At 44.4% G+C, this 13,216-nt stretch overlaps 1 protein-coding gene across 2 annotated transcripts in view; it reads left to right on the forward strand.

Moving 5' to 3' along the window:
* The window catches only part of EIF4B (eukaryotic translation initiation factor 4B), a 28,712-nt gene extending 19,501 nt beyond the window's left edge, over positions 1-9,211 (forward strand). The window contains exons 9-15 of one of the 2 annotated variants that reach the window (XM_069491605.1): positions 2,465-2,693; positions 3,266-3,378; positions 5,014-5,227; positions 5,571-5,626; positions 6,174-6,279; positions 6,576-6,648; positions 7,040-9,211. In XM_069491605.1, coding sequence (XP_069347706.1) covers positions 2,465-2,693; positions 3,266-3,378; positions 5,014-5,227; positions 5,571-5,626; positions 6,174-6,279; positions 6,576-6,648; positions 7,040-7,120 — 872 coding nt within the window. In that variant the 3' untranslated portion in view covers positions 7,121-9,211. The remainder of the gene's footprint in view (positions 1-2,464; positions 2,694-3,265; positions 3,379-5,013; positions 5,228-5,570; positions 5,627-6,173; positions 6,280-6,575; positions 6,649-7,039) is intronic. The other variant, XM_069491606.1, reaches the window with a different exon arrangement.
* Positions 9,212-13,216: the final 4,005 nt, after the last annotated feature.

Genomic DNA, 13,216 nt, shown 5'->3' on the forward strand with positions numbered 1-13,216 from the left:
GGAACTCAGATTAAACACAGTTCCACAGCCAGTAATTGGTACTATGGAGTTAAAGACCAACTGTTGCTGATTTCAGTGCCCTTTTACCACAATAATTGGTTCATTAATTGTGAGATTTCAGTGTACCTGTTCTAAAACTATGCCGCTAATACTAGGACATATGAAACATGTACTATTACAGATCTGATTTACAAGAAATTGCTAATAAATGACCACTATTTGTCTTCTAAATTTTGTGATGTCATTAAAAAGGTTAAAATGCCTGGCCCAGAATTTTTTTCTTTTATTTAACATCCCTGTACTAGTCTTGAATTTTGTGCCAAGGGTTTTATATCCATCATTTTGCATAATTCCTCAGAAGGGAAGATAGACCTGGACAGCTAGTAAAACACAATAAGGTGACAGAATTCATCAGCATTGTATGCAAGTTGTACTGCAGTAGTGTCTTTCCTCCTTCCTCAAACAAAAAACCAAAAAGTTTAACATTTTGGTTTTTATTATAAATTTTAATCCATTCTTAAGTTATTATCTGTTTTCTCAAGAATTTTAAAACTACTAGCTAACATTATTTATTGACCATTTACTCCATACCAGTAGTAAGCTGAGTGCTTGTATTGTTTAATCCTTAGAATTCTGTGTCGTGTAGGTAAAGTTATCTCGACTTTACAAGTGAGAAAAGTGGAGGCTTGATGTGGGCTTCAGGTCCTCCTTGACTTCTGACCTTTTCCTCTCTCACACTGGTCCTTACCTTCCCCAATAGCTAGCTGTACACCTTATTTTTTCTCCTGTTCATCTTACCACCAGCTCTCACTTGTCCTGAGTCACTGCTGCTGCCTTTGCTCAGGCCTCATTGCTGCGCCCATATTACTGGCAATTGCCTCCTAACAGATTTCCCTGCCTCACTCCGTTCTTCGCACTAGTCCCAGTTGTCTCTCTGGAACAAAATCTAATTGGACTATTCCCCTCCTTTAGAGCTTTCTAGTCTCCCCATGGCCTGAAAGATAACCCTGTGTCTATACTTCTGACATGCAGGGGCCTTCACTGTTTCCCTGCAGTTTACTTCTTAGCATTATCTCCCATCCCTTCTGCATCTACATGCTCAGCATTCAAGATTTCTCAATTGTTACCACTCTGCAGGCTTTCCCAGACACAGTCCTCATCTTGTGTCTTTCACATGGATATTCTTTTTTTTACTCTAGCTCTCCTACTAAATTGGGCTCCTTGTAGGGCAGGAGGAAACCATCTTATTTCTGGCTTAGCACAGTATCTAACATACAGCTGTTTGGTAAAATTATTGGCTCTGTATTTAAGTGGACATTCTTAAAGAAGGTGGAGACATTGTGTACTATAGTGCTCCCAGTAGAGTTGGTTCAGTAATACGGATTTCCAGTAGTACAGATTTCATTTTCTGGTCCACCCACTATTAGCTATGTATCTTAAGAAAACTACCCTTTCTGAGCCCCCGTTTTATCTTATAAAAGTGAAGATAGTGGCTCCTTCACAAAGTTACACAGATTAAAAATGTTAGCCAAGTGCAGTGGTGTGTGCCTGTACTCCTAGCTACTCAGGAGGCTGAGGTGGGAGTAGTCTCAGAAGCTATATAATATCAGCTTAAAGCCATTATAGAAAATGTAAATCTTGCTAAACAGTACCTCTTTGCAGATATATACAGTTATAGTGAAAGTTGTCGCGTGGGCAGATAAACAGTCCACATCTAGTTTTTGTGAGCAGACAGAGCACAGCTGGGCATGTCATCAGGAGGCATTAGCTCTTACGTAGGGTAACATTACTTAAGCCAGGTGGTTGTACCCATGGGCTTTCTTTGTATTTGCTGTATCTTCTGTATGTCTAAAATATTTAGTATAAGCAACAATTTTCAGAATTATTTCCTTGAAACACTTAGGTTTATATTGAAAGTGTTCTGACAACTTGGATCAAGGAAGAGATCAGACTCCCTTAGAGTTTATATTCATATGTTGAGTGTTGCATGCTCTGCCCTATGAATCACATGTCAAATTTATATTATATACAGAGACAAGAATATAAGAACTAGAATCTTCCCTATCATATTGTTACAACCTCTTCTTAACCTACTGAAGACACCTATCTACCAGACCAGATTTTTGAACAAGATACTTTCGTCCAATAGTTTAATCATGGTCGAAAATTTCTTCCCAGGTAAAAATAATCATAATAAATGATTAATTTACCATTTAAATTTTTACTATATTTAGTCTTTGCCATGGTCTGGTACTGCATTGTGGATGTGGTAGAGGAAAGAGTAATTGAACTTGTTTATTTAAGCTACCCATCCTCTAATGATCTCCCATCTACCTTCTCTGCTGGATTGGCTAGGCCACTAACCTAAATCCCATACAGCATTTCCTATGTCTGGGAATCTGGCTCTCAGCCATCAGCTTCTGATGATTTGGAAAACTATTACTTAGAGTTTCATTTAACTTAGGTCCCCCCCAAAGACCCAAACTGAATCTAAAGCCTCGGAGTACTCCTAAGGAAGATGATTCCTCTGCTAGCACCTCCCAGTCCAGTCGAGCGGCTTCTATCTTTGGAGGGGCAAAGCCCGTTGACACAGCTGCTAGAGAAAGAGAAGTAGAAGAACGACTACAAAAGGAACAGGAGAAATTGCAGCGTCAGCTGGATGAGCCAAAACTAGAACGACGGCCTCGGGAGAGGTACGGTTGTCTTCAGTGATGGATTTCCCATCTGTGAATCCAGTGGTTCTTAATGGGGGCATTATATCCCCATGGGCATTTGGGAAATTTGTGTGGTTATTATTGGTTGTCACGGATTAGCATTTAGTGGGCTGGGAGTATTAGGCAATCTACAGTGTATGGGACAGTTTCACACAATGTCCATTACAAAGTGCTTACCATGAAAAGGTGGCATTGTATATAATAGGGGAGAAACCTATAATAAATAATCATTTTGAAAAACTAGGCCTAGTTATGAATGGCTTGTACAATTGTGTTAATAGTATTAAGAGGGGGTGATATTGTAGATTATGTAGGAGAATGATCTTAACCTTATTAGCTGATTCTTGGTGAAGTATTCCGAGCCAAAGTGTGTCTTAATTGCAGCTTTCAGATAGTTCAAGGAAAAGATAAATGTATACACACACACACTCATAGATAAAGTAAGTGTGCTAAAATGTTAATAAGTGATGGTTCCTGAGAGGTTAGCATGGGTACGAGGTGGGCTTCACTGAACCAGACATAGTGTATGTTCTTCAATCTCTTTTGTACAGACACCCAAGCTGGCGAAGTGAAGAAACTCAGGAACGGGAACGGTCGAGGACAGGAAGTGAGTCATCGCAGACTGGGACCTCAGCCACATCTGGCAGAAGTAAGTCAGACCAGGGTGGGTACCATGTTATTGCTGTTTTCCATAAATTGTCCATAACCAAATTATGCACAGACTGTTGCAGTATTACATTCAGTCATGAACTCTATTTGGGTTAGCATGGACTGATTGGCATTGCACATCTTCTCCAAAAGATCTAACGAATGGGCACCAGAATAGGTTTAGATGATGTTTTAATAATCTGCCACTAAAGAGTATACTTGACCGTTAGATTTGTCCCTTCATTTATGTCTTGACATCTTAGAGCTTTGTTTATTCACCATAGTCATAGGTTGATGTGCTGTGTGAGGCAGGGCCAGCCAGTTTTGATGTTGTATATTATTATAACCAGAGCAGTGTTCTCAAGCCATGTTATTTTGGTCTTAATTCTTCTTAATTACTGGTTGATCATAAGCACCTGTAGTGTTTTTGGAACCTGAGTGATTCAATTGTAACCCCTCCCTCCCTTACTGTGGTTTTTTAAGGTCTTTCCTCCCACCTCTAAATTGATTTGTGCTTAAGCATTTCAAAACACGGCTGAAGGCTGAAGTGATTTAGAAATTCATCCAAGTGTTGTTGGAGTTTTCTGGAAATTAATTCATACTAGAGTAGTCTGTTAGTAACAGGATGTAATCCCCCCCCCTTTATTTTTTTTTTTTGAGACAGTGTGTCGCTTTGTTGCCCGGGCTAGAGTGAGTGCCGTGGCATCAGCCTAGCTCACAGCAACCTCAAACTCCTGGGCTTAAATGATCCTACTGCTTCAGCCTCCCGAGTAGCTGGGACTACAGGCATGCGCCACCGTGCCCGGCTAATTTTTCCTATATATATATTTCTTAGTTGGCCAGATAATTTCTTTCTATTTTTAGTAGAGACGGGGTCTCGCTCTTGCTCAGGCTGGTCTCGAACTCCTGAGTTCAAACAATCCACCTGCCTCGGCCTCCCAAAGTGCTAGGATCACAGGCGTGAGCCACCGCTCCCGGCCTGTAATGCCCCTTTTTTGTGGCTAGGTAGAAGTATAATATTGTTCATTTAATTCATGTACCTATTTCTGTAGAGTTTGCAGTTAAAATGTAGAAAGAATATGACAAAACAGGCTTCTAGTTTTAAGGAGACAACTAATTGCTTTTTAAAAAAAGTATATGTTCTATTTTTCATAAATGTGATTATATCACAGCTTGTGTGTGTTTGTGTTGAGCTTCTGTTCTAAGCTAGAGTTGAGCAGTGGTTACTGGAGTTTGGGGTTTTCATCATAGGGCCCCTTCACACTATTTTCCAGGTCAGAACATTTTAACACAGAAAATGTAGAAAGGCTATAATCTTGCATTAAAGGACACTTACTCATGCCTAAAAAGGTCGGATAGCTGGCTATCCTTTAAGATCTATACACAATTATTATTATCTCTATTTCTGTATGCATCAGTAAAACATTGCTTTCAAGATGACATTTAGAAACCACTAGGTTAGGGATAATTATTTCATCTATTGGAAGCCAAATTAGGGCCTTCGTTTAAGAATAAACAATGGAAAGCAGTAAATTTGGATGGTGGACCATTTTTCACTCTGTTGAAATCTTGGTAGATTGATGTATGATAAGCCTTCTCAACCCCCTCCCCTGTCCCCCAATAATTTGATCTTTCCACTCTGGCTTCACAGATGTGCGAAGGAGAGAGAGTGAGAAATCTCTAGAAAATGAAACACTTAATAAGGAGGAAGACTGTCACTCTCCAACTTCTAAGCCTCCTAAACCTGATCAGCCCCTAAAGGTAATGCCAGCCCCTCCACCAAAGGAGAATGCTTGGGTGAAGCGAAGTTCTAACCCTCCTGCTCGATCTCAGAGCTCAGACACAGAGCAGCAATCCCCTACAAGGTGAGTCGGCCTGGAAACAGCAGTTGGTTAGCCACAGAACCTTCAATATTGTGATACAATGGTGGAAAATGCCCAATGGGATGTTGGCCTTCTAAGTTATGCTGTCCTAAGTGTGCTGGAGCTGGCTTCTGAGAGCCAGTTGCTCAGTTTTCTAAAGTCCATTAATGTTCATGTTATTGCTTTCATTGTTGTCGTTCCTGTATTTTAATGTTCTGTAATGTTATGTGGTGGGAGGTTTTTTGTTTTCTGTAAAGCTTACTGCATGTGAAGAATGATTAAAGGTTTCTTTACCTGTTCTCTCCCTGAAACAACTGATGAGTGTGATTGCATGTTTTCCTTGTAGTGGCGGGGGGAAACCAGCTCCAGCTCAGCCGTCTGAGGAAGGACCAGCAAGGAGAGGTAAGAGCATACTAAGGGGAATGGGCCTAAATAAAAAGGCTTCCAGAATTACATTTTGAACTGCAATGTATCTTGCAGCTGATTTTGTGTTTAAGGTTCTTGGATTATCTACCTTTTCTTGCCAGTAGGGGGCAGGAGTGACCTCTTTGGAGAAAGCTTGAAGCCCTCCCTTTCCCAGTAGAACATTTCTTTGAAACGGGGAGAAAAAAAATCGGAAGGAAATTAACATGTTCAGTCCAGATTAGAAATGTCACCATCAGCAAGGCCAAGGTCACGGCAGAGCGTCATAGCCCTTACTTCCAGCTAGCTTTTCATGATGGTGTAACCTTACAGTGGAGCTTTTTAGTGGATCTTGTTTGGTTTTTGTGTGTATGTGTGATATAGAGGACGTGGAAATAAAGGCTTTCAGAAGGAAGTCTGGGTTGGGGTGAGGTTTAATTTCCCTCAGTACATATGGGCACAGTTATCTTCAGCTTAAAGAAAATCTAGGAGAGCGAGTGATTATTTTACTTGCCTTTGATTTATTTTTATGTTACTGCTCGAGCAGATGAAAATAAAGTAGATGGGATGAGTGTCCCAAAAGGCCAAACTGGGAACTCCAGCCGTGGTCCAGGAGATGGAGGGAGCAAAGACCACTGGAAGGAGTCAGATAGGTATGCACATTGTCTTTCTCATCATTTGTAAATCTTTTCTCTGGTGTTAGAGGCACGTGGCTTTGTAATGAAGTTGTTTTTGGTTCTCCAAGCACTGCCCAGTCTGTCATTATGAACAAACTAAAGTCAACCAATATAGACAGTTATGATTCTGAGAATCTAGAAATAATACATTGTCCAGATAGCAAGAACTGTCAACTGGAGGTGCCTGTTCAGTGCCTTACAACTATGTGTGTGCACGTGTGTGCTGGAGAGTCCTCTCCTAAGGATGCGGTTTTATGCTTACATCTCTGCAGGAAAGACGGCAAAAAGGATCAAGACTCCAGATCTGCACCTGAGCCAAAGAAATCTGAGGAAAATCCAGCCTCCGTAAGTGTTAAAGGCTTGCTTGCAACTTCTCTTAGCTCATTTTTGCCATCAAACTTCTTCACGTTTGAGGCTACAGAGTGGCTGGAAATAAGACATTGGTGTTTATGCAGAATAGTGGAAGAAATTTAGATTAGTTTTTTCCCCCGTTTCCATCTTTCTCCGCACTCATCCCTTCTGCAAGGTAAAGGTGTTATATGACTACGGTGAGGTCATACGTGCCTCTGACTCTCTTTCCCGTGCGCTGCTCTCCAGTGGAAGATGCTAATGAGCAAGCAAGCTGGTGTAGTCTGGACTATCATCCCCTACTTGCCAAAGTATGAGTATCCTGTTTCTTGGGTTTTGATGTCGTAATTCAAGGCCTTCGATATCTTTTTACTCTAATATGTTACAGAAGTTCAGTTCTGCAAGCAAGTATGCTGCTCTCTCTGTTGATGGTGAAGATGAAAACGAGGGAGAAGATTACACCGAATAGACCTCGACATCCTGTGCTTTCGCCTAGTCTGTCTCCACCCTGGAACATTCAAGAGCAAATCAAACCTCTATCCAGACGAGACAAAATAAAACTCACCATCTCCTGGAAACCTTTCTTAACTTTTTTTTTAAAAATGAAATGAAATTCTTTTGCATGCTGCTGCAGCCTTTAAAGTATTGAAGTAACTGGAGAATCGCCAATGTAGCCAGAGAGAAAGAGACTACAGCTTTTTTAATGGAAAAGTTGTGGTACGTTTTTTATGACACCATGCAGTTGCCTGTGTGATTAGTGCCTGGGGAACTCCATTTAGCAGAAATGTAATGACAGTGATATGATGTCTGGAATTTGGGCAGTAGGGGAGGTACAAGGAAGAGTGTGAGCTTTCCACCTTTTAATTCTTCTTATCCTATTGTGGCATATATGAATTCTCGAACATTATCTGAATAAATTTTCCATCCCTGGAAAGGTAGATTTAGCCTCTCAAATTGTTTTAGTCTCCAGGAGGCTGCTAGCCCCTCCTCTTATTTAATTCTGAGTTATCGGGGCCAGCCTAGGGGGAATTCCTTCATTTTTTACCCCCCAGGGGGGTAGTTGGGAGTGAGTTATAGGCCACTAAAGAATAGGACTGCTTGGGACCAAAATAAATGGGAAAATCGTGGTTTGAAAAGAAGCTTTTGGGAGGTGATGAATCATTTTTTGCACCAGCTTATAGGGAAAAATAGTGTGAACTCCAATAAACACATGAATGGTTATTTCCTGGAGCAGGAAGCACTTTGGGGTCTTGGGAATTCCCAGTCTTATGTGTCCTGGTTTTGCCCCTTCCAAACACTGTCCTTTTTGAAAGTCCAAATATATCCACATTCTGTTGAAACCTTGAAGCTTTAAAAATTTAGATTCTTGTCATTGTCTTAAGTTCATGGTACTCTTACCTCCCAAAAAGCAGTCTCTAAGTCACATACCTATTATCCAGGGCATTTTATATCTCAGCCGCTGGGAGCTGTGAAAGGAGGAATCGATGCTTTTCTCTAGCACATTGGTTCTTTGATGTATTTTGACTCTCCTTCCCTCCATCCATGCCTGCTCCTGGCTGCTTCGACCCCTTTTATAGATCAAAATACTCTAGAATTGATGGACTTGGGTGGTAAATAAAGGTGGATAAATAGGGACAGTTAAATTGGGAGCCTTTCTTACAACCACGATTGGGTTTTGTTTTCCATCCCCACCCCCAAATTTCTTTCTCTCCACCAAAATCCCACACCAGTGCTTGGATTTATAATGTGGCCTAGAGTGTGTGTGTGTGTGTGTGTGGTTTTTTTTGTTTTGTTTTTTTAAGCTTCCCTTAAGAGAGTAAATGGTAATGGAGAGCCCTGTTTAACAAGGTCCTGGTTTCTCTTGCAACACAGTAGCTAGACTTGCCTGCTTCTATGTGCAACTTTGTAGGGGTCAGCTGGGTAGATGGTATCCTTCCCCATCATGGGCAATATAATATTAGTACCTGCAGAAATGACACCTTGGTCTCTTGTTTGCAAGCCCTTTTCCCATCAGTCCTGGTTAGACTGTGTCCAGCCATGCAGAGGTGTGGGTTTATGTGTGCTGCAGCAGTGGGCATAAGGAATAATTTACCAAGTGGACAGAAGGTACACCAAGTGAATTAGCTTTACATAATTGACATGAATTGGCTAGTAGCTAGGAAGTGGGCTTTTAAAGAGAGATACCCAAGGTCGAAAGGGTTTTTTTTAATAAGAAACCATTGATTGTAGATAATGAAAAGCTAGGGTTTGCCCTCTTCATGTCTACTCCCCTTCCAAATAGTTGTATCCAAAAAATCTGGTGTTCCCAATCCCCAACCTTGCCCCCCCCATTAAAACAGAAACAGGGATTGATTTATGTCCCGCTCCTGAATACATGTAAAATTTGTACAAAAATATCTTCTATGAAAATGATTTGTAATCTGTAGACTTAATACCTGGGAGATGTCTTGAGATGTAAAATCCCATCCTTTGGGTTGTGGGTTTTTTGTTTTCTCCAAATAAATCTGATCTTTAAAGTTCATTTTAATGCTGAAATTCTTTGACATACACTCTAGTTCAGTGCTTTTTATTGGATTCCCAATTTAACAGCCTGCCCCTCCTTCCCCACCATCTCTGACATTCTCATTCAGCATTGGATACCACGTTGTACAACATCAGAGGGTGGGGTTACAAAGGAATGTTTTAGAGACCAGGTCTTCCCTCTGTCACCCAAGCTGGAGCGATCATAGCTTGCTGCAGCTTTGAACTCCTGGCCTCCAGGGATTCTCCCCGCCTCAGTCTCCCAAGTCGTTGGGATTACAGACGACTCCCGACTTAAGGGATCTATTTCAGTGCTTACTGACGCCCAAGAACTCCCAAGGTGGGGTTTGCAGCTTAGCTCTCCAGCATTTTTTGCCTGGTGTTGACTTCTATCACTTGAACATGCCTGCAGTCCATTTCCTGTATTGTTTATTTTAATCATAAGATGTGGGAGCTCCAAATAAATCTTCACATCCTTGGGGCAGTGCCTCCATAAATGCCCCAACCTCATCTCACTTAAGTAATCCAGAGAGACGCTGCTCTCTTGAGTCACGCTGGTGGGCAGGAGATCGTGGTGGCAGGCTGGTCTGGGTAGCCACAACGAAGGCAACTTAATCATACGTCAGACCTAGTGGGAATTTTCCAAACAGCTAGGGACAGACTGGTCATTGTTGCAAGACAGGAAAGGGGTTAGGACAGTGGCAAAGAATCCCTAAGGTCACAAGGGGGTGGAGCATGAAAAGGAGCCCAGGAAACCTCAGTCAACAATTTGGTGGACTTAAGAGCCAAGAGGAAGGGAGTGGGAGGTAGATGGGAGCAGTTACACAGTGGCTTTCCCAAGCCGATTACAGCATTGCTCTTCTAGTTTCCTGGTGCGTTTAACTCTGTTCTCCAAAATTGGCTAAGTTGAGGGGTAAGAGGCACAGTGAGCTTATGATGTGAAATCCTTTAAATGTGGCGTTTGGTGCCCCTGCTGCCCAGGCTCCCCGTGGAACCTATAAGGTGATGTTTTCTGAGGCTCCACCGCAGGAATCCATGCTAGTCACGTTCTCCAAGCCTTAGTTTCAAGTCACCCTCCCCCCAGCTGTGCAACACGGATGTCTGGGTAAATGATCGAAAGAAGGAAGATAAAAGTAGGAAAGGCTTATTGAAAGAGGTTTATGTTGGTTGTGCACAGAAAGTAGGGAGGAAGGAACTCCCTGTACTATGTCCCAAAAGGGCACTCTAAAATCAAAGCCTGGGCTTTGATATGGCCACATCCTCAGTTATAAATACCTGTGGACCCTCCCAGAAGCCCAGCTGCAGAAATGGGCCCAGGACTAGTCAGCACTCATTGCCAACCTGTGCAAATCTCGAGAAAAGTAGGGGAGGAGTGTAGGTGCAGTATCCTGTTTCACAAGGGCTGACTTTTTAAGTTACTTGGGCCCCATGTGTATTCTAGCCCACATAGCCTAGTTTCTCCTCGCAGAATCAAGCACTGTGCTCTGGATCCCAAAGCAATGAGGGTCCCAGTCCATGCTGAGGGCGTCACCTCAAGTGCTACTCAAGCTCAAAGCATCTGGTTTCTCAGGAAGTGAGAGAGCTACACATCTGCTCCTGGGAAGCATTATTTGTTAAATAAGCCTCGTTTCTTGGCAACCACTATAGCCCCCAGGGCCACAAGTGAAGGGGACTTGCCTTCCCTCACTCTGCCGCCTCCCCAAAAAGAAGTTTGGAAGAGGCAGAGCTGTGCTGCTCTCCGCCCAGCTGCAGCAACCTCCCAGTTGGACAATACACCCTCTGTCTTTGGCCAGGAGATCCGCCTCTGGAGTTGGCTCTGCCCCTTCCCCGGCTCTTCCTGGTTCCCAGCACCCAAACCCGCCACCGAAGTTCTCCTGACACAGGGGTCTTTCAGCCAGGACAGTCCCACACCCTCAAATCCCCCTCCTACAGTCCCCTCGTCCCACAGATCTGAGCGCACTCAGTTACAAGCATGGGGTCACCCCAGACCATGGAAGATGGGGTTCCACCTTCAGTGCCAAGATGGGCCACCCTCTGCATAGTCAAGGTAAGAAAACCTGCATGGGAGGGTTTTCCTGAAATTCTGTTTCACCCTCATTAGCATCAACCCTCTCCTCCTCTCCAATCCTGCTGCTCTGAGCTGGAAAGCAGGATACCTGGCTGGCTCCATGATCTGCCCATTTTTATTTCACCCCCACCAAGCTGCCTTCACTCTTCACTCTCAACCTTTCTCATCAGCTTCCTTCCTGCAGCCTCCTTCCCCTTGATAGCCCTCAGGGATCAAGCCTGAGCTGGGAGTTCAGCTGCCCATCTTGTGGCCCTTCTCCAATTCCTTGGAACCTCAAAAGTTCCTCTCATGGGCCAGCCAGGCAGGACAGCGGTACTAGCATAAGTATGAGGTTTAGCCCTACCCACTTCTCTGGGATCCAATCAAGTTCCTCCTGGAGGAACTTGGAGGAACTCTCTTGAAAAGTCCCAGTCTCTCCATTGGTACCTTTAGGGATAACAACCTACCCCATGGCATGCCCTGCCAAAGACCCTCATGAATGCTGGGAAGGGCAAGATGTTAAAAGAGCTAGCTGAAGGCTCCAAAGAAATGAAAAAAATCTCCATATTTCATATATCTTGATTACATAATTAAATCTTGCCAAAATACGTGGGAAGACCTTCAGCCCTGCCTTCTACCCAGTAGCCTCCAATTCCCATTGCTCTCCTCAGTATTCCCCTAACTCCTGCCTCTCCCCTCCCCGCAGTGACCCCTCCCCATTCCCTCCTGGGCTCCCACCCCCGGATCCCCAGTCCTTTTTCCAGACCCCAGTGACTCCTACTGCTGTAAGCTCTGAAACTGCCTGTTGGGGACCAACTCAGCCCAGAGCAGCAAGAAGGATCAAGGCTTCCCAGTAACAACCACATCCACCCCTCCCAAATGCCAGTCTCTGGGGTGCCCGCACTGTCACCATGCATTGCTTCACAGCCTCTCCCCTGCCGCCAGATTGTGGTAATCAGAACCAGACTTCCAGCCTTTGCCAAAGACAAGATGAGCACAGAAAGAACCCAGCTGAGAGATGAGACAGGGAGGGACGGAGGGACTTAAGAGCCGGTGGTACTGGCTGCTTTGGGCAGGCACTGGGCATTGAGCCCTGGGCACTGGATTCTCAGAAACCTCACCCCACCCCCCCCACCCCCCCACACACACACCCTCAGTTTTCATCATGGAAAATCCAGTGGGGAGGGTGGAGGAAGAAAGTTTCAGGAAGTGTTCACTGCTAAAGAACCGCTGGGAAATCCGGGAATGGCAATAGGTTCAGAGCGTCTAGGAAAATATTTCCTCCCTTATCCCTACCCTCCATCTTCCCCTCCGGGGTGGCACAACTCAAACCAGCCCATGCCTCAATTCCACGAAGTTCCTATCCAGTACCAGATTCAAACACTGCAAAAGAAGGGAATGAAGGTTAGATTATGGAAAGAACTTCCAGCTCCATTGGGAAGCCTGGGGCTTCAGTTCAAATTCTGAGACCTTAGAAGGTCTTCCTGGGGAGTGGGATTGAAGGTGCAGCTCCAAAGCAGGGCAATGGATGGGGCGACTGGAGCTGCTTGGAGGTGGAGGCGGGAGATTGAACCTGATGTAGAGATCTCAGCTGTGAGTCCTTTGGGAGAATACGTGGCACAGAAGTCTCCCGTGGGGCAGAGGACCACGGAAGTGTGTCCAGCGTCTTGGGACACACCACCAGGTGTCTTGAACTGATTCAGGCGCCCGTGTAGGTAGGCGCCCACCAGGCCAGGCCCAGGCCACGGGTGGTCCTGACCCTGGGGTCCCGCCCCATCCCAAATACAGTCCCCTGTAGGGGGCGGACTGAGGCTGAGGCTGCGCGGCAGTTCTCTGTACCGTTTCTAGACCCTTCTAGGACCTACGTCCACCTTTTCCTCTGCGTCTGTCTGGCTCGCATGCTTCTTTTTGCCCATGTCCCGTCGGGTCAGTCTCTCCTCCACTATCTGTCTCTCCGCGTCCCTGTGTTCTCCGTGTCCGTCTCTCTACAACTCTCCC

Source organism: Eulemur rufifrons, chromosome 16 (genome assembly GCF_041146395.1).
Source record: "Eulemur rufifrons isolate Redbay chromosome 16, OSU_ERuf_1, whole genome shotgun sequence".
Taxonomy (NCBI): Eukaryota; Metazoa; Chordata; class Mammalia; order Primates; family Lemuridae; genus Eulemur; species Eulemur rufifrons.